Source organism: Panthera tigris, chromosome E2 (genome assembly GCF_018350195.1).
Source record: "Panthera tigris isolate Pti1 chromosome E2, P.tigris_Pti1_mat1.1, whole genome shotgun sequence".
NCBI classification, from domain to species: Eukaryota; Metazoa; Chordata; class Mammalia; order Carnivora; family Felidae; genus Panthera; species Panthera tigris.
In genome coordinates, this window is record NC_056674.1 from 44,025,750 (window position 1) to 44,047,283 (window position 21,534).

At 39.7% G+C, this 21,534-nt stretch overlaps 1 protein-coding gene across 3 annotated transcripts in view; it reads left to right on the forward strand.

The window, feature by feature from the left end:
* TANGO6 (transport and golgi organization 6 homolog) overlaps positions 1-21,534 on the forward strand; it is a 190,026-nt gene that overhangs the window by 72,190 nt on the left and 96,302 nt on the right. For all 3 annotated transcript variants that reach the window (XM_007090410.3, XM_042969157.1, XM_042969156.1), the window contains exons 13-14: positions 3,559-4,068; positions 7,152-7,209. In XM_007090410.3, coding sequence (XP_007090472.2) covers positions 3,559-4,068; positions 7,152-7,209 — 568 coding nt within the window. The remainder of the gene's footprint in view (positions 1-3,558; positions 4,069-7,151; positions 7,210-21,534) is intronic.

Consider the following 21,534-nt stretch of genomic DNA (forward strand, 5'->3'; position numbering starts at 1 on the left):
CCAAACTGTCTTGCAAAAGTGACTGTACCATTTTGCATTCCCACCAACAATGAATGAGAGTTCCTCTTGCCCCACATCCTCACCAGCTGTGCTGTTGTCAGTGTTTTGGATTTTAGTCATTTTAATAGGTATATAATGGTATCTCATTTTAATTTGCAATTCTCTGATGGCATATGATGCTGAGCATCTCTTCATATGCTGTATGTGTATGTATCTTCTTTGGCGAAGGGTCTGTTGAGCTCTTTTGCCCATTTGTAAATTGGGTTGCTTGCGTGTTTTCTTATTGTTAAGTTTTAAGAGTTCTTAGTGTATTTTGGATCACTGTCCTTTATCAGCTGTGTCTTTCTGCAGATATTTCCCCTTAGTCTGTGGCTTGTCTGCTCTTTCTCTTGACATTGTCTTTTGCAGAGTAAAAGTTGAAAAAATTTTAAATTTTGGTGAAATCTAGCTTATCACTTATTTCTCTAATGGACTTTTTTCTTTAGTATTTTATCAGAAAAGTCAGCGCCATACCCAAGGTCATCTAGATTTTCTCTTCTCTCGTAGGAATTTAATAGTTTGCGTTTTACATTTAAATCTATGATCCATTTAGGAGCACCTGGGTGGTTCAGTCGGTTAAGCCACTGACTCACGGTTTCGGCTCAGGTCATCATCTCGTGGTTTGTGAGTTCGAGCCCCGGATTGGGCTCTGTGCTGACAGCTCGGAGTCTGGAGCCTACTTCAGACTTTGTGTCTCCCTCTCTCTGTCTCTACCCCTCCCCTACTCGTGCTCTGTCTCTCTCTCTCTAATTTTTGTGATAGTGTAAGGTCAGTGTCTAAATTCATTTTTTTTTACATGAATGTCTAGTTGTTCCAGCACCATTTGTTGAAAATCTGTCTTTTCTCCATTGTGTTGACTTTCCTTCTTTGGCAGAGATCAGTTGATTATATTGGAATCACTGTGTTGCACACCTGAAACTAATGTAACATTGTGTGGCAACTGTGCTTAAATTAAAAAAATAAACTTAAAAGAAATCAATTGACTATATTTATATAGGTCTCTTTCTGGTTTCTCTATTTTGTTGCATTGGTCTAGTTATCTTTTTTTTTTAATTTTTTTTTTAACGTTTATTTATTTTTGAGACAGAGAGAGACAGAGCATGAACGGGGGAGGGTCAGAGAGAGGGAGACACAGAATCTGAAACAGGCTCCAGGCTCTGAGCCGTCAACACAGAGCCTGACGCGGGGCTCGAACTCACAGACTGCAAGATCATGACCTGAGCCAAAGTCGGCCGCTTAACCGACTGAGCCACCCAGGCACCCCTCTTTTTTTTTTTTTTTAAGAAGTAATTGTTGTGTACAATAGAAATGAAAAAGAGGCCATACACTCCTGCTATAAATAGATTTTCCCATTTCAGACACTTAAAGAAAAAACAAATGCCCATAATGCTACAGAGGCACGAGCTGAAGTCTAGCATAATGGTAATACTCACAAAATTATCTAAATATCTATCACTGTCTATTACTAAAATATCTCTCCCAGTTCTACAGATTCCTGATAAAATTGAACTTTTACTCAGATAACATAATTTTTATTCTGGACATACATATCCTCTTCTCCCTTTAAGATATAGTAACAATGCAGTAGTCAGTTGTCGTACACATGCAGATAGGTTAACATACTCTGCAAAGCTAGAAATTTTACCTTCTGTCAATTTGGTAGAGTTCCTGATGTTTAAACAAAGGAATCTGAGGGGTGTGTGTGGTGAAATTCTATAGGTACAAACCTGACATAAACCTCAAGTTTTTATTTACTTGGAAGGAAAGTGATGGGGAAAATAAACAGTAACAGTTCTGCAGACTTAGAGTTTAAATGAGAATATTATATACATCTTACACAGACAGTTGGTTGATTGGTTGGTTGGGTAATGAAACGAGTGAATGAGTTAGTAATAAATACCCTGCCTTGTTCTAAAAAGGATTTTAAGACTTGCAAGGTTTTCAAATATCAAGGGCTCATGAAGCCTCATATGATAATGTTTCTAGTGTTTTCAAAGAGAAAAAGATTCTCACTGATTCTCATTTCTCTACTGCCTGCACATACACTTTTCCTAGTAAGGCATATGGCATTATAGAACAAAGCTGCAGGAGAGAATAAAATCTTATGTAATTTTCACTCTCACTTTCTAGGAAAAATTCCCTCTTGCCAATTATTGTCTCGATACCTTCCAGACCTATGATGCCTTTGTATGCTGACCAGCCACTTTAGAAAATGTAGTTAAGAACTCCTTTAGTTGTGGGTGCCTGGGTGGCTCAGTCAGGTAAGTGTCTGACTTCAGGTCAGGTCATGATCTCACAGTTTGTGGGTTTGAGCCCCGTGTGGGGCTCTCTGCTGTCAGTGCGGAGCCTGCTTTGGATCCTCTGTCTCCCTCTCTCTTTGCCCCTCCTCACACTCTCATGCATGCTCTCTCTCTCTGTCTCAAAAACAGATAAACATTTAAAAAAAAAACTGCTTTAGGGGCACCTGGGTGGCTTGGTCGGTTAAGCGTCCGACTTCGGCTCAGATCATGATCTCATGGTCCGTGTGTTTGAGCCCCGCGTCGGGCTCTGTGCTGACTGCTCAGAGCCTGGAGCCTGTTTCAGATTCTGTGACTCCCTCTCTCTCTGACCCTCCCCGGTTCATGCTCTGTCTCTCTCTGTCTCAAAAATAAATAAACGTTAAAAAAAATTTTTTTTTTAAAAACTGCTTTATTTGTTCAAGTGAGACTCTGTAGGGTATTGGGTAAGAGTGTGGACTCTGGAGCCAGACCTACTGAATTCATATCTCACCATCTTCCGGTTGTGTGACCTTGTACATATTATTTAACTGTTCTGTGCCTCACTTCCCCCATTTATAATATAGATAATAATCATAACTAGATTATAGGGATATGAATATGTGCGTATTTTTTATTGTATTTCTTTTTAAAGCATTTACATAGCACTTACTATGTGTCAGGCACTGAGTTGCTATTATTAACTCATCTTTTATAGCAAAAGGTACATAGAAGTTAAAAGTACAACAATGCAGTAAAAAAGATAATAAAAGTCAAAATATAATAATCTGGAAAATAATTTTACCATATGTCTGGGTACTAAAACCTGAGATGGTGAGAATAGCTGTAGAGACAAACAGTCTAACAGGTAAGTGGGTCCAAAGGATGTAAACAGGGTGTTAACAGAAAAAAGCAATGCAGACAGCCAAAAAACATGAAAGGATGCTTAATAGCACTGGTAGTCTGGCTAATGCAAATTAAAACCATGGGATAATCATGTTTTTCCCACCAGGTTCCCACTAAATTCCCACTAAAAATTAAGTGTAATCATGTACATCACTAGTTTATTTTTAACTCAGAAAAATACCTGCACACGGTATTTAATAAGTGTTAGCTATAATTATTCAACAATAGTTACTGAGTGCTAGACTATGCTGATTACACCATGAATAAGATCTTACTCAGAATATGTTCCCTTGTGCTTAGGCATTATTAACATCTGCTATATTAATTTGGGTTTGGCATTTGTTCTTTCATTTTGTAGTTGAAGTCAGGTGATTTCGCTGTCCTGAAGCAATTGCTGCCTTTGTTGGAAAAGGTCTCCAATGTGTACCCTGACCCTGTCATCCAAGAGCTCGCTGCCGATCTCCGCATCACCATCTCGACCCATGGGGCGTTTTCCACTGATGCTGTCAGTGTGGCTGCCCAAAGTACCCTGAACAGAAAGGATCCAGAAGGGAAAATAGAAGAACAGCAACAAACCAGTCATGAAAAGAACAGTAATGGGTCTGACCTCGAACAACAGCAAAGCCGGGAGAAATCCAGGCAAATGGGCCTGAAATCTCACACTCCACCCATTGCTCAGGAGGTCAGTGCGTCCAGAACTACTACAAACCACAAGTCTGGAAGCATCACCACAGACCAGCTCCAGGAGGTTATTTTATCAGCTTATGATCCTCAGATTCCAACGCGGGCTGCTGCCCTGCGAACTCTTTCCTGCTGGATAGAGCAGAGAGAAGCAAAAGCCCTTGAGATGCAAGAGAAGCTTCTCAAGGTAAGTAGAACATACTGGGAAAACAGATGCACGCAGAGTGGGGCAGCTTTCTGGGAGCCTTGACTATGTACCAAGCACTGCCCTGGACAACCTGGGTTTTTTTGTTTTAATTTTCTTCAAGTTTATTCATTTATTTTGAGAGAGACAGACAGTGTGAGCAGGGTAGGGGCAGAGAGAGAGGAGGAGAGAGAAAGAATCCCAACCAGGCCCTGCACTGTCAGCACAGAGCCCAATGTGGTGCTCGAACTCATGAAACCGCGAGATCATGACCTGAGCTGAAACTGAGAGTTGGACGCTTAACCACCTGAGCCACCCAGACGCCCCTGCCCTGGACCACCTTTAGGGAAATTGTAATTGTTCTGAGGAGGCAAGATGTAGACACAGGAAAGACTTAGATAACCACCTGAGACCACTCAGCTGAGCTTGAACAGGAAAGAAAAGGGGAAGGCAGAGCATGAGCAAATTCCCAGAGAAGCCACCTGTTTTTTCTGGGCCCCCTTTGTAGGGGAATTGTGCAGAACTGGCTCCCCTCACTCCTGCCTTCTCCCTCCATCACAGTGAAGAGTCTGTTCTGTACACGAGAGATGTATGTGGGAGAAAATGTATACTTGGTTGGGGATCTTTTCCCTTTTGTGGTAATTTTCCTGACCTCAGTATGGGTTAGAGATTAAGAGCAAAGAGTCTAGAGACTACTGATCCAATCCCAGATCATTTTCTTGGACAAGTCATTTAAAATTTCTGAACCTCAATTTCTACATCTGTGTATTTATTTTTCAAGGGGGAAGGGCAGAGAGAGAGGGAGAATGAGAATCCCAAGCAGGTTCTGTGCTGTCAGTGCACAGACAGACACAGGGCTGGATCTTGTGAACATGAGATTGTGACCTGAGGCGAAATCAAGAGTCAGAGGCTTAACCGAATGAGCCACCCATGCACCCCCCCCCCTCAGTTTCTACATCTGTAAAGTGAGGGTAATAACAGTAGGACCCACCTTATGTTGAAAGATTTAGGGGCACCTGGACTGGCTCAGTCTGTTGAGCATGTAACTCTTGAGCTTGGAGTTGTGAGTTTGAGCCCTATATTGGGTATAAAGATTACTTGAGAAGAAATTCTTTTTTTAAGTTTATTATCTGAGAGAGAGAGAGCATGACGGAGTGGGCGAGGGGCAGAGACAGAGAGAGAGAGAGAGAAAGAATCCCAAGCTGTCAGTGTGAAGCCTGACACAGGGTTTCAACCCCCAAACCATGAGATCATGACCTGAGCCAAAATCAAGAGTTAGACGCTTAACCGACCAAGCCACCCAGGCACCCCCAAAATAAAAATAAAACCTGAAAAAAGAAACAAAAGGAAAGAAGGAAAAATATTTAAAATTTAAAATAAAATAGTCATGTATGGATACCTAGCTGGCTCAGTTGGTTGAGCGGGCAACCTTTGATCTCAGGGGTTGTGAATTCAAGCTCCATGTTGGGCATAGAGCTTACTTAAAATGAATGAATGAATGAATACATTTACATATATATATATATATATATATATATAATATATATATGTGTGTGTGTGTGTATATATATATATATATATATATGTTAGAGGGAATGAATGAGCCTGATGACACCTTGAAAAAAAAAAGTCTGCGTAAAGCACTAATTATAGAGATAAGCACACAATGAGCATCTAAAAAAGGTTCCCCATCATAATTATCATCTCTTTCATATTCTTTAGCCATTAGATTAAGAGTTATAATTCTGATTGAAAACATTTATCTCTAGTCACTGAAGTGTTAGAATCAATAGTATAATAATAATAACCACTGTTTATTGAGCCTGGTCCTATACCTTTCAGACATTGTCTCTAGTCCTCACAACACCTGCAATATTGGTATTATCCCCATTTTAAGATGAGAAAACCAAGGCCTGTTAATGTGCCAAGGATTTGCTGCCATTAAAATATTACTGTAAGCCTCAAATTATGTATCTCCTTTGAGTAATCAATCACCAAAGATATCCCTTCATACACCAAATAGATGGTGAATGCTATGAACGTCTTTGGGATTTTCTTGAACTTATTTAGCCTTCATCTTCTGTGCATGATTGGTCAGGTCCTGTCAATTTTTTTTCCAAGAAGGCTGTCAAATACCTCTCTCTCTCTTCTTCTTTATTCCCATGGCCACTACCCTGGATTAAGCTTCCTTTACTCCCTACATGATCCCACCCCTTCCAACCTGGCCCTCTTTCCAATTAAACTAATTTTCGGCTCTCCCTAACATGCTGCAGATGTGGGGACCAGCAGCATCAAGTTGGTATCAAGACTCACTGTGCCAGCAAACGATGCATCACTAAATGTGGAACAGATACCCCCGTCCTTCCCCTAGACTCCCAAGCAGGAAAAAAATGGGCATATGGCTGCTGTGTTTCTCTGGCCCTCATATTAGGGCCTAAACTTAATATGTCACTGTCTTATCTTCTTCATAAGCTTAAGTACTCTCTGCAGTTGACACCCCAGTGCGTTCCTCAATTGTGAGACAATCTGTTGAAGACAATTTGTAACTAACGTCAACTGAAGTGCCGAAATGTGCAAAAGATTTAAAGAAATAAATTAGAACAGATTCAGGGTTATCTCAGTAACATCTCTCTGTCACTTGCATTTCCGTATACTTTCTGAATGCAAGGGAAAAGGATGAAATTAGAGCAAATATGCCATCAATTGGACATAACCCCACACTTGGCATCTTGTGTTTCATGACTGGTAGTCTGTCGTGTCACATGTGAGAGTATTGCCCACCATGGCCTGTAGTGGAGCAAACGTTGAGGATTCTTCTTCCAGATCTTGGTTTCCGTGCCTACTTCTGATATATACTTGGCCACTTCAAGAAGTGTCTCCCTCTAACTGGTACTCTTTTATAGCTATTGTAAAAATGGGTCTTCAAACATATACACCGTCTTCCCTACAAGATTCTCAAGTCAGACCAATGTCTGGCCAAGACAAACAAGAAGAAAAGCATTTATTCTTTTGAGGCTGCCATAAGGGTCACTTATGTCTTGTTTTTTCTTTGCAAATCATATCACTCCTTTATTTTGTGGTTGCAGATATTCTTGGAGAACTTGGAGCATGAAGACACCTTTGTATATCTGTCTGCTATTCAGGGTAAGTTAGTCCTGGTTTAAAGGACTCTGAGTCTGTGGACCAAAGATTGTGGCATATATGTTTGCACAAAATCTCTAAAGTCATGGAACCACAAGACTGCTGGTCCTTTTGTTCATCTCCCTGTCTCCTAGCTAGGACTCAATTTAAGTCATAATAATAATGTTCCTGGATGGTTTCCTAAGGGTTCCAACAGAGCTTCAGTGTCTGATAGTGATGAGGAAGTCTTTGTCATTCTGTAGATTAAAACCCATTTCTTCTCATTCAAGGAAGTAAAGAATGGCTCATGCATGAACTCTCATTACCTTAACCTTTTTGTACCTGACTACTGCTAGTATGCACCATTGCTTTCCCTTTAATTTAAAAGAATTTCAGAATATATACCAATTTTTCATTGAAATGTTTTTTAAACACTTTTTTAAATGTTTATTTTATTTTTGAGAGAGAGAGAGCATGAGCAGGGGAGGGGCAGAGAGAGAGGGAGACACAGAACCCAAGCTGTCAGCACAGAGCCCAACGCGGGGCTTGAACCCACAAACTGTGAGATCATGCCTGAGCCGAAGTCAGACGCTTAACTGACTGAGCCACCCAGGCGCCCCTCATTGAAATATTTTTTTGCCATAATTTGTTGTTATGGCAACAACAAATTTTGTTGTTCTCCCCACCTCCATTAATTTGTGGATTCCAAGTCTAGAGAGAGGCTTCTTCAACAGGATGTAGAGAATAGGCATCCTTCCTAGAAGAGTGAGAATCAGAAATGGTGAGAAGATTGGTTATCTTTTGGCTTCTCTTGGCTTCACCAGTGGAGTATAATCGTCAAGAGCTAGGACTCTGGGACAGACCACCTGGGTGCACCTCCATTCCTGTGCTGCTTAGCTCTATGGACTTGGGCAAATTACTTGATCCTTTTGGGTTTCAATTTCATATTTGTAGAAAGAGGGCTAAATGGAAATGTAAAATGGCATAGCTAATTTGGAAAACAGTCTTGCAGTTTGTCAAAAAGATAAACATAGAGTCACCACTTGACGCAGCATTTCTTCTAGGTATATACTCAAGAGGAATGAAAACTTATGTCCGCACAAAAACTTGTACATGAATGTTCATAGCAGCAGTGTTCATAATAGCCAAAACATGAACACAATACAAATATCCATCAACTGACAGGTAGATAAAATATACTTTATCCGTACAATGCAATATTAGCCAGTCATTAAAAAAAGGAAGTAGTGAAATATGTTACAGCAGGGATGAACCTTGAAAACATTATAAGTGGAAGAAGTCACAAAAGAGTGCATAGTGTATGGTTCCCTTATATGAGATGTGCAGAATAGGAAAATGTATCGATCACTAGATAAGTAGTTGCCTAGGGCTGGCAGGAAAGGGGAAAGTGTTGGGAGGTAATAGTTGAAGGGTAAGGATTTCTTTTTGGGATGATGAAAACATTCTAAAATTGATTGTGGTGATTGTTGCACAACTGTGTTCCTACTATATTGTAGGAACCATTGAATTGTATACTTTAAATTGGCAGATTTTATGATATGTGAATTATATCTCAAGCTGTTACCAAAAATAATTAAAATTCTTAAGGGGAGAAAAGGAATAAAACTGTCAGAGAGTAAGAAGGTACGATGATTTAAATGTAATGTGGTAGATAGGATCCTGGAACAGAAAAAGGGCATTCAGAAGAAACAGAGAGAATCTGAGGAAATTATGGACTTTGGTTGATAATAAAATGTCATTCTTAGTTTATTAATTGTGACAAATGTACCATGCTAATGCAAAAATTAATAATAGGGGCAAGTGGGTGTGGAATATGAGAATTCTCTGGGCTATCTTCTCCATGATTCTATAAATCTAAAACTATTTTATCATAAAAAGTCTATGAAGGGAGATTAATATTAGGATTAAATGAGTTAATACCTTGAAAGTGCCTAGCACATAGTAAGTGTCCAAATAGGTTTAGCTGTTATGCTTTTAGTGTTATCATCATCATCTTATTACTGCTGCTTCTACTGTTAGATTGCTAGATAATAATGTGGTAATGTATGTAACTTCTCAGATCTAAAGTCTGAGTAGGCAGACTCTATCAGGTAGTTATTGCTATGTAACAAACTGCCCCCACCCTCGGTACTTTAAAACATCAATCATTTATTATCACTCACACATCTGTAGACCGATAGGGTTCAGCTGATCTAGGACAGGCTTGGCTAGATGGTTCTACGGGCAGGCTGTGGCAGCTTTGCTGTGCCCGTTCTTGGTCACCCCTGGCCCAGTGGCCTCCCAGTGGCCTCCACACCCCTGGCCCATGGCAGAAGTGTAAGAGAACAAGAACAAACTTGAGAGGCCTTTTTAGGTCTAAGGCTGGAACCTGCATCCTATCACTTCTCCCTCAATTTGTTGGCTACACTGTCAACGTGGCCCAACCCAAAAGTCAAGAGGGAGAGAAATACACTGGTTCCCTTCAGTGGGATAAGCTGCCAGGTCACAGAGCAAAGAGCATGAATGCAGGGAAAGGTGGAGGATTGAAGCCAGTAATGAAGTTTTCAGAGCCTTGGAATTCATTCTTTATTCAGCAGACATTTATTGTGCGCCTGCTATATACGAAACACTATAACAGTGAGTTGTCATGACTAGGTTAAAAAGCAAAAAGAAAATTCTTCCAAGGAGACAAAAGAACCACCCAAAGAGGTCAAACAGGTGAGAGCAGAAGCCAAAAGAGTAGAGGGTGTCAAGAGAGAAGGTAACTATCTATAGGTCAATGGGCAAGAAGGCTCAGAATTGAGATAAGCCTGGGGCTCAGGAAGTCACATGACGATGAATGGTAATTATGGAAATAGTAAATCAATGAAGCAGGAACCTCAAATACCTATAATTAATAAGTCTCAGAAAATAAGTCATTCAGTACTTTTCTCAAGGAGCTGTAATACTGTTGTTTCTTGATTTTTTTTTTTTTTTTTTTTAGGACAGGGTTTTGTGGGGAAGAGGAGGTATGTCATTCTTATGTGGCAACTTTGCTGTTTGGAATAAGCTTCTTGGCTGATTAACCCATTGAGCTCATTAGCCTCTAGGGTCTGCTATAAAAATCACAACTGTTGGTTTTATGTTTGTTTTTAGTAATTTTAATTGGTGTGCTAATCAGTTAGTAGCTAATTTGGTGATGAAGAACATGGGAGGTAGAGGTGTAATTTCTGTTCTCAGCTCCCCACAATGGACAAGTTTGAATTAATTGATGTTTTGGTGTTTGTAACATGCATTTAACGGCCAAGGCCTTAGGTGAATTTCCCATTAAGAAAAGAAAGAGCTGAATTTTCCCACCTGCATTGCCAATGCCTTTTGCCTACATACAAAGCACTCCAGGAACCAAGCCATTCTGGATTCCCAGTCAGACAAGACCAGCCCCCTTGTAAACATGCAGTACAAGGGGTGTGTGGCTGTGGTTTGAGTAGCATTTCGTTGTGGGGAGCGTGTGTGTGTGTGTGTGTGTGTGTGTGTGTGTGTGTGTGTGTATACACGCACTTGCTCACGTCCGCATCCATCCATGTCTTTAAGTTTTCCTTTTCTAACCTGCCTAAATGTCTCCATGTGAAAATTACAATCTTTCTTTTGCTTAATTTGTTGGTAAGTTGTATTTCCTTTGTAATTTTTCACCAACTGTGCAGTCTGAGCACAGAGCAGAGGGGAATTAAACTTTTTCATTCAACAGATCCTTATTGATACCTGATGTAAGAACTATTGGTGTGTGTATTATCTGTCCATCACAACAGTCTGAGAACTAAATTCCCTATGAGTTAAAGTTTAATTTTATGAAAGATGGTCTGCCTCTCCTTGTGGTGCTACTGAGAAAGTGATGGTTGATGATTCTCACAGCAGCTGCTCCCAGGTGGTACTTAGTAGCGAGTCGTTCAGGCAGAGAATTAGATACCAAATTGCTGCGTTGGAGTTGCAATCCAGCCTTAGTAAGTAGAAGACCTAATCTTAGACTGTGGCCATTAAGTGTCTCTCCTTTTTGGATTCCTTGTATATCTATATATTTTTTAAAAATTCTTTGGTATATCATTATTAATTGCACAAATTAATGCATTCTCATTGTTTTAAAACATTTAATTGACCAGGAAATATATAAGGCAAAAAGTGGAAGTCTTTTTTTCCAAAATAGGAGTTAAAATATGTCCTTGAGGGTCCCATAATATTTGGAGTATTTTTCACACTTCAGTTCAATAATGGTCAATAGATGTTCAATAATGAATATGATAAATAAGTGATATTCTTCAAGGAGGACATTATAGCCAAGTTATTTATCACCCTGTGGATCTGCTCACGTATTCTCTCAGTCACTTTGAATTATTTAAAGGACATTTTGAAAGCAACCAGCGACAGATGCATTTCAGAGATCCAACTGATCCCTGTCGGTGTCAGAAAGATCTTTGGGTAAAACTACCAGACTCACTGAAAAAGAAAAAGGAAAAACAAAAAAAAGACACACCAAAACCCTAGGCTCTGAGCCAAGCATGGGAGGTGAAGGTGTACCCGTGTGTGTAGTGAGACAACCTGGATATCCTGACATGCCCAAACAGATCTCACTAACTCTTCTAGCCTCTTTCTCTCAGAGAACAGTTTTCATTTCTGGCCAAAAGAGACAAGGGGAGGGAGACCAAAAGGCCGGGAAGCCGGGTGGGTGGTTGGGGGGAGAGGTGGATAGAAATTGTTTTTACTGAGTTTCGAACTGAGCGGGATTACAAGTCTTAACTTGTCAGAGGCCGAACTCCCTATCTCATTCTCAGATTTCTACATCAAGTGAAGTCAGTTGGGAAACCATTAGCAGAACATAATTCTATCCATTGAAGGACCATCCAATTGGATCTGGCATTGAAATTTGGAATGCAGTTCCTGTGAAGTTTATCATCTCCATTTATGTCCTCGAAATGGGAAGATTGCTTTTATGTCCTGTCCCGTCCACCTAGTTAACAAATGAGCCTTTAACAAATAGTCTGTCATATATGCTGTCTGGGTAAATTCTTGAAGTAGTTCTAGGTAGTAGATTATCCCCACTTTTTAAACTTTTTATTGGAGATGTAATTTATACACCTAAATTCACCAGTTTAAAATGTTCAATGTTTTTATTATATTTAGAGAGTTGCACAACTATCACTACTAGAACTAGATACAGTTCTACAACTTTTTCATCATCTCAAGAAGAGACTCCATATCCATTATTAGTAAATTTCCATTCCTACTTCCCCTAGCCCCTGAGAACCACTAAACTACTTTTCATCTCTGTGGATTTGCCTGTTGGAGATGTTACATGTAAATGGAGTCACACATTGTATGGTCTTGTGTCTGGCTCCTTTCACTTAGAATAATGTTTTTGAGGTTCATCCATGTTGTGGCGTGGATTGGTACGTATTCCTTTTTATGGCTGAATAATGTTCCACCATACAGATTAACCACATTTTGTTTGTCCATTCATAAGTTGATGCCATATTTGGGTTGCTTTTACTTTCCAGCTTTTATGAATAACAAACACTGTTATGAACATTTATGTACAAGTTTTTGTGTGGACATATGATTTCATTTCTCCTAGGTTTATACTTAGAATCGCTGGGTCATATAGTAACTCGACGTTTAACATTTTGAGGAATTGCTACACTGTTTTCCAAAGTGTCTGCACCATTTTACTTTCCCATCAGAGATTTAGGAGGGTTCCAATTTTTCTACATACTCACCAATATTTGTTATTGTCTGTCTTTTTAATTACAGCCATCTTAGTTATGTGTGAAGTGGTATCTTATTGTGGTTTTGATTTGCATTTCCCTAATGGCTGATGAAGTTGAGCATCTTTTTATGAGCTTGTTATTCATTTCTTTTTTTTTTTAATTTTTTAATGTTTATTTAATTTTGAGAGAGAGAGAGCATGAGTGGGGGAAGAGCAGAGAGAGAGGGAGACATAGAATCTGAAGCAGGCTTCAGCTGTCAGCACAGAGCCCAATGCGGGGCTCAAAGCCACAAACTGTGAGATCATGACCTGAGCCGAAGCAGGACACTTAACCGACTGAGCCACTCAGGTGTCCCTTGTTGTACATTCTTTATCTTCTTTGGAGAAATGTCTGAATAGATTCTTTGCCCATTTTTAACTGATATAGTTTGTCTTTTTATTATTGAGTTATAAGAGTTCTTTATATATTCTGGAAACATGTTCTTTATTAAATGTATGAATTGCAGATATTTTCTGCCATTCTGTGGGTTGTCTTTTCTCTTACTAATGGTGTCATTTGAAGCACAAAACTGTTTATTCTTGATAAAGTCCAACTTACCAGTTTTTCTCTTTATTGCTTGCATTTTTGGTGTCATTTCTAAGAAATCACTGCCTAACCCAAGACAATGAAGATCTACTTCTGTGTTTTCTTCATGAGTTTTATAGTTTTCAAAATTACATTTAGGTCTACCATCCATCTTGAGTTAATTTTGTGGTATGAAGAGAGATAATCCCATTTTATAGCTAAACACTCTGAGACTTAGATAGCTTAAGTCTTTTTTCTAAGATTACTTAGCAAGCAATTTGAACCTTGTTCATGGCTTCCAAATCTTCTAAAAACCTTCCAAAAAATGTTTTTTTTTTTTTCCCTTCAGTACACTTGGTTACTTCTTTGGAACTTTTTAAATAATGGTAGAAATTGGCTCTATTGTTGTGCTTTTTAAGATTAAAAACAGGGGCACCTGGATGGTTCAGGCAGTTAAGCATCTGACTTCATTCAGCTCAGGTCATGATCTCACAGTTGGTGGGTTTGAGCCCTGTATCAGGCTCTCTGCTGTTAGTGCAGAGCCTGCTTTGGATCCTTGGTGTCTCTCTCTCTCTCTCTCTGTGCCCCTCTCCTGTGTGCACTCTCCCTTTAAAAAATAAACTTAAAAAAAACCCAGATATTATGATTATCGATAGTATTTATTATAATTGAATAATGCTTGGGGCACCTGGCTCAGGTCATGATCTCATGGTTTTGTGAGTTTGAGCCCTGCATCGGGCTCTGTGTTGATGGCACGGAGCCTGCTTGGGATTCTCTCTCTCCCACTCTCTCTGCCCCTCCCCCACTCACGCTGTCTTTGTCTCTCTCAAAAATAAATAAACTTTAAAAAATTGAATAATGCTTAATCATCTAGAAACCTTTGATTGTGTCAACAATCCCAAAATATAATAAAAGCAGATATGATCATCCTTTTATAAATGAATAATTGACTTTCCTGTAGTCACGAAAGTCGGGAGGGTGGTGGAGACCCATTTCTCAGGAATTCCCAGTCTACCGTACCTTATCTTGCTGCAGCCCCAGTGATATAATTTATAATGCCTTCTCTCTCTCCCTTCCTCCATTTACAGGTTGCATTTCAAAACCCAAAACACTTGAGTTTTACATTAGCCTCATTTTTCAAATATCTGTCCTGTGGTTTCCTCTATCAATTGAGGATTGAAACATTCAGATTTGCATCAGAATATTTAGCAGTTTAGCACTTTTACCTGTAAGTAAAAGGTGTACTGGCTACTTCAAGGGTTAGTTATTTTCACTCCCTAAGATTGCCTTGGATAATTGCCATATAAGAGAAATGGAAGTAAATATTATAGAAGTTACCACTTACTAGTGTCTATTATGTGCCAGTCACAGCAACCTTGCAAGTTACATATCACCCCTATTTTACAAATGAGTGAACTGAGACTCAAAAAGATTAAGAAACTGGCCCGAAGTAACACAGATACTAAGTGTCAACATCAGAATTTGAGTCTGGCTCTGAGAACTATGCTGTTGCCACAGGGAAAAATGATTAATCCAAGGAAGCACACTGTTCTCATGCCCAGGTACAAGGGCTGAGTTCCCAGGTGGTCCTAGGTATAGAAGTGGGCCTGCTTATAGGAAATGGTTTCACTATAAATCAACCCTTCCTATAACAATGTGCTGAACTCATGTTCGCGTGCGCGCACACATGCGTGCGAGCGTGCGTGCGTGTGTGTGTGTGTGTGTGTGTGTGTGGCTTTGCCCATTTGGCAATGGGTACAGTATTATTGTTAAGCATTCTTTATGTGTATCTTTGAAATTCATCTTCCATTAGTGGAATCTGAGTGTGTGACCTCACACTGCCTACCTTTCTTCCTGCTGATGGTCATGACTGTTTCATCGCTGTATCATCAGAGATTGTGGGTCAGGTAAACATGTAGCTTTCTGTACAGAACTCTGGACATTTGTTGCTTTTCTGACTCCAATAAGTGACATTTAAAAATAACTTCCTTTAAAATGATATAAATTATGAGGCTGTGGAGAAATCGGAACCCTCATACACGGCTGGTGGAAACTGTAAAATAGTACAGCTGCTCTGGAAAGCAGTCTGGCAGCTCTCAAAAAGTCAAACATAGTTACCATATGACCCACCAGTTCCACTTCTAGATAATACCCAAGAGAAATGAAAACATATGTCTGTATAAAAGCTTATATATGAATGCTCATCGCAGCACTATTCATACTAGCCAAAAAGTAGAAACAGCCTAAATATTCATCACCTGCTGAATGGATAAATAAAATGTGGTATATCTTGCATAATGAAGTATTATTTGGCAATAAAAAGGAATAAGGTACTGATTCACACTACAAATGGATGAACTTTGAAAACCTGCTAAGTGAAAGAAGCTCAACACATAAGGCCACACATTGTATGATTCCATTTATATGAAACGTCCAGAATGGACAAATCCACAGAGATAGAAAACCTAGATTAGTGGTTGCCAGAGGGTGGGGAAGAGAGGGGTAAGGGGAGTGACTGATAATGGATACGAGTGATGAAAATATTTTGGAATTAGATATTGGTGATCATTGCACAACCTTTTAAATATACTAAAAATCACTGAATTCTGCACTTTTAAAAATAAAATAATAAACTTAAAAAGTTCAGAATAGTATGGGGCACCTGGGTGGCTCAGTTGGTTAAAGCATCCGACTTCAGCTCAGGTCATGATCTCACAGCTCGTGAGTTCGAGCCCCGTGTTGCGCTCTGTGCTGACAGCTCGGAGCCTGGAGCCTGCTTCAGATTCTATGGCTCCCTCTCTTTCTGCCCCTCCCTTGCTCACACTCTGACTCTTGCTCTCTCTCTCTCTCTCTCCCTGTCAAAAATAAATATTTTTGTTGGGGGGGCGCCTGGGTGGCTCAGTCGGTTAAGCGGCCGACTTCGGCTCAGGTCACAATCTCACAGTCCGTGAGTTCGAGCCCCGCATCGGGCTCTGTGCTGACCGCTCAGAGCCTGGAGCCTGTTTCAGATTCTGTGTCTCCCTCTCTCTGACCCTCCCCTGTTCATGCTCTGTCTCTCTCTGTCTCAAAAATAAATAAACGTTAAAAAAAATTTTTTTAAATAAATAAATAAATATTTTTTAAAAATTTTAATAAAAAAAATTCAGAACAGTAGTTTTCATGGAGCTTCTTGGACTCTGAAGGGTGGATGGACAAGGTTGAGATGTGTGGGAGTAGAGTGAGGGAGTCAACCCTGAAGGAAAAGTAGAGGCAGGAGGGTGTCAAGAGGGGGGTGAGTATAGAATATCCAATGGAATAAAGACAGTCTCTTCAGTAAATGGTGCTGGGAAAACTGGACAGTGACATGCAGAAAAATGAACCTGGACCACTTTCTTACACCATACACAAAAATAAACTCAAAATGGATGAAAGACCTAAACATAAGACAGGAAGCCATTAAAATCCTAGAGGAGAAAGCAGGCAACAACCTCTTTGACCTCAGCCGCAGCAACTTCTTACTTAACATGTCTCTGGAGGCAAGGGAAACAAAAGCAAAAATGAACTATTGGGACCTCATCAAAACAAACAGCTTCTGCACAGTGAAGGAAACAGTCAGCAAAACTAAAAGGCAACCAACAGAATGGGAGAAGATATTTGCAAATGACATGTCAGATAAAGGGCTAGTGTCCAAAATCTATAAAAAACTTATCAAACCCAACACCCAAGAACAAATAACCCAGTGAAGAAATGGGCAAAAGACATGAATAGACACTTCTCCAAGGAAGACATCCAGATGGCCACCCGACACATAAAAAAATGCTCAACATCACTCATCATCAGGGAAATACAAATTAAAACCACAATGAGATACCACCTCACACCTGTCAGAATGGGTAACATTAACAACTCGGGCAACCACAGATGTTGGTGAGGGTGCAGGGAAAGCCGTTACCAGGCCAACCAGTGAGTGATGGAGACTGGAATCAACTCCAGAGCCAAATTCTACCTGTCTCTACTCCCCTTCTCTCTCCATTCCCTTTCTTTTTTTTTTTTTTTAATTTTCTTTTTAATTTTTTAAAATTTACATCCAAATTAGTATATAGGGCAACAATGATTTCAGGAGTAGATTCCTTACTGCCCCTTACCCATTTAGCCCATCCGCCCTCCCACAACCCCTTCAGTAACCCTCAGTTTGTTCTCCATATTTGAGTCTCTTACGTTTTGTCCCCCTCCCTGTTTTTATATTATTTTTGTTTCCCTTCCCTTATGTTCATCTGTTTTGTCTCTTAAAGTCCTCAAATGAGTGAAGTCATATGATTTTTGTCTTTCTCTGACTAATTTCACTTAGCATAATACCCTCCAGTTCCATCCACGTAGTTGCAAATGGCAAGATCTCATTCTTTTGATTGCCGAGTCATACTCAATTGTATATCTATATACCACATCTTCTTTATCCATTCATCCATTGATGGACATTGGGGCTGTTTCCATACTTTGGCTATTGTTGATAGTGCTGCTGTAAACATGGGGGTGCATATATCCCTTCAAAACAGCACACCTGTATCCCGTGGATAAATGCCTAGTAGTGCAATTGCTGGGTCATAGGGTAGTTCTATTTTTAGTTTTCTGAGGAACCTCCATACTGTTTTCCAGAGTGACTGCACCAGCTTGCATTGCCACCAACAATGCAAAAGAGATCCTCTTTATCCGCATCCTCGCCAACATCTGTGATTGCCCGAATTGTTAATGTTAGCCATTCTGACAGGTGTAAGGTGGTATCTCATTGTGGTTTTGATGTGTATTTCCCTGATGATGAGTGATGTTGAGCATTTTTTCTTGTGTCGGTTGGCCATCTGGATGTCTTCCTTGGAGAAGTGTCTATTCATGTCTTTTGCCCATTTCTTCACTGGATTGTTTGTTCTTTGGGTGTTGAGTTTGATAAGTTCTTTATAGTCTCCATTCCATTTTCTGACCTTTCTTAAATCATCATGGCCTCTGCTCTCGCAGACAGTGAATTAAGCCATGGAACCAGTGGATCTTGACATTTTCAGCTGAGCAAGTAAATACTTCTTAATTTCTTGGTTTTCAGGGTTCATTTCAAATGTTTTACCTCCTATTCATGTAAGCCAGTGGTCACAAAGGTAGAATTCACTACCAAGAAGGCAGTAGTGAGACACCTTGGGATAAAGACTCAGTTGTTTCGATGTCTACTTTACAAGCTATTAAGAAGGTGAAAGTACCTTCTCTGCAGAACAGCTGTTTCAATTTTGCCCTAGAGCCACCCTGTCTTTAGTAAAGTTGGAATTTGAAGGCGAGTTAAAGAAGATAAAACAGTGATAGAACTCACAAGTAAAATAGCGAGTTCCTCTTTAGGTTTCTGTTTAAGTATGATATTACTTGACTCTCTAAGGAATCCATCTGTTTTACTAGAACTGCTTTGAGGTAGTGGCTAGAGAGGTACCCTGCCCTTGCTTTTCTCTCCCAAACTAAATAGCAGACAGCCTATGTTACCCTTTATTTCAAATACAAATTAAAATTCCTAATCTCACCAGATGTGATTAAAATGATCCTTGAAACTGTTCACACACTTAATAAGCCCAATTATATTTTTTTATTAACCCTGACATAGTTCCTTTTGTTGCTGAGTCATAAGTTTAACATTTTTAACTGATTGAAGCATCAGTTTATCCTTCTTTGGTCATGTCAAGATCTTGGGCGGTGGTGGAAAAAGTGCACTTAAATGGTATCTGTAGAGTTTTGGCAACTCATCATTAGATTCTTACATTGGACCTTTGTACTCAGTTTTCCTGGCCTTATGGCCTGTCTGCTGGCCATAAGGCCAGCTTGAAGAAGCTGGAAGGTTGGGAATGAATTGAACCTCAGGAATGGATCACAGGCACTGAGCTACAGAGACCTAATTAGGTCATCCCTCCTGTCCACCTGCCAAGGCATGATTGCTAAAGTTTGCTTTCTTAGGAGAAGTCTGTTTTAGAAGCAGGTTTGCACTTGATGTCCAACTTCTTTTTTTTTTTTTTTTATGTTTATTTATTTTTGAGAGAGAAACAGCATGAGCAGGGGAGGGACAGAGAGAGAGGGAGACACAGAATCGAAAGCAGCTCCAGGCTCTGAGCTGTCAGCACAGAGCCTGAAGTGGGGCTGAACTCACAAACTGCGAGATCATGACCTGAGCCGAAGTTGGACACTCAACTGACTGAGCCACCCAGGCGCCCTGAAGTCCAACTTCTATTTTCCATTATTGGTAGCCTGACTTTAGATAAGGGCAGAAATAATTGTAAAATATCTTTGGCCATTGATTTTTTTTCTTAGTGGTTTAAAACGTTTATTCGTTCATTCATAAAGATTTATCGAGTATCTACCATGTGCAAAGGCACTGTGCTCACTACATTGCTAAAAAAAATGATTCCCTCCCTTCAATGAATTTACATTTGATGCAGGGAGGAGATGGTGGGGGGCAAGTAGTAATCCAGTAATCACATGAACAAATGTGAAATGTGGCTTTGACAGGTGCTATGGAGAAAAATTACATGGTGATATGAGAGCCTGCCTTAGGGACATTTTACTGACAGAGAGCGGGAGGGAAAAATGACCCATAAGCTGAGATATGGGGGATGATTATGAATGAATCTAGTAAAGGGGGGAGGAAAGAGTGTTCCAGACTGAAGGAACAGCAAAACCACGGTACTGTGGCAGGGAGGAGCCTGTAGACAGTGAGGACCGCATGGACGCCTGTGTTCTACAGGACCCTAGGGTCAGTGAAGGAGGTAGCACCAGTCAGCCCCACTCTAACTAGAAGACTCTGCTTTTTTCTCTTTCATTGAGTCTCCTCTAAAGATTTCGTGTGAAAACCAGGTTCTGCTTTTAAAACAACAGCAAATCTCTATTTCTACAAGTCTCTGAATTCAGTTTCAACATTTAGCCTTTATCCATTATGAAAAACATCCTAATTGCAGATGAAAAAGATAAAGCCATAAAGAGTTATTTGTGGCCAGTGGTTTTCAAATAATTTTTTTTTTTAGCAGTGGGATCCATTTTCCAAATGAGATCTAATGTGGTGTCAAAGTCGAGTGATCTTTATTTTCTTCTTCATGCCTTTTTTTTTCTTATTTTTTCACACTTTATTAGTATGAACATTTATTGCTTTTATAATCAGAAGATACTATTTTTAAATTATGTGGCTGTTTAGGAAAACAGTCGTTTTCTATATATATATAGTCGTTTCATGATAGCAAGGTTCAGGGACTAGCACAAATCGAGACAGATGGCTCCCTCTGTTGTAGTACCCCCTGTTGACCTTTTCACAACTAGGAATTACTAAGGCACAGGGTGACCATGGCTTTTTCACCATGAAATTGTATGATGACAGCAGAAACCTTACTGACAAACAGATGTTTTTCCCAAGTGGGGCTTTTGTTAATGAAATGGTTGCTTAGAAACCAGACCGTAATAGTAACTTTCCTATATTTAGTTTATAAAGTGGTTCAGTTTGGAAAATTATTAAGTCAGAGAATACTAATCAGATAAAATTGAGTATGTTCATTATCTCTTGTCTTGTAATTCAGCAACCAAATAGTTAAGTCGGCAGCAAAATTCCACCCGGATGTGTCTGTCCAGATGCTGTTTGTGACAAGGACATACAAGGAAAATGACAGCTCATAAAGCACCCTGCTCTGCTCTTAACTGTGATTCTCTGGTGGCACGGCATGTTTGATCTTTCAGCAGTATGTATCAGGAGCTGTGACATGGAACACTTATTAGGTTGCTGAGAGGATCAGTTAGGTCAGTGGGTCAAAGATTGTAAAATGTGAAGATAACTCCAAATTAAGCTCTGAGACAGCCCCTTAAAGGAGGGGCTCAGTAGTGAAGATTTTTTTTTTTTTTTAGGATACCAGAATTTATAACTGGAATATTTGATATGCTAACCATTACTAATAACAAAGAAACCTCAGCATGTACCCCATTTGTCAGGTGAATTAAAACATTAAATCTTAAATTCAGTCCAGGCAAAAACTAGGAGAAAATACATTTCTGTGTTCCATTTCTGATGATGTTG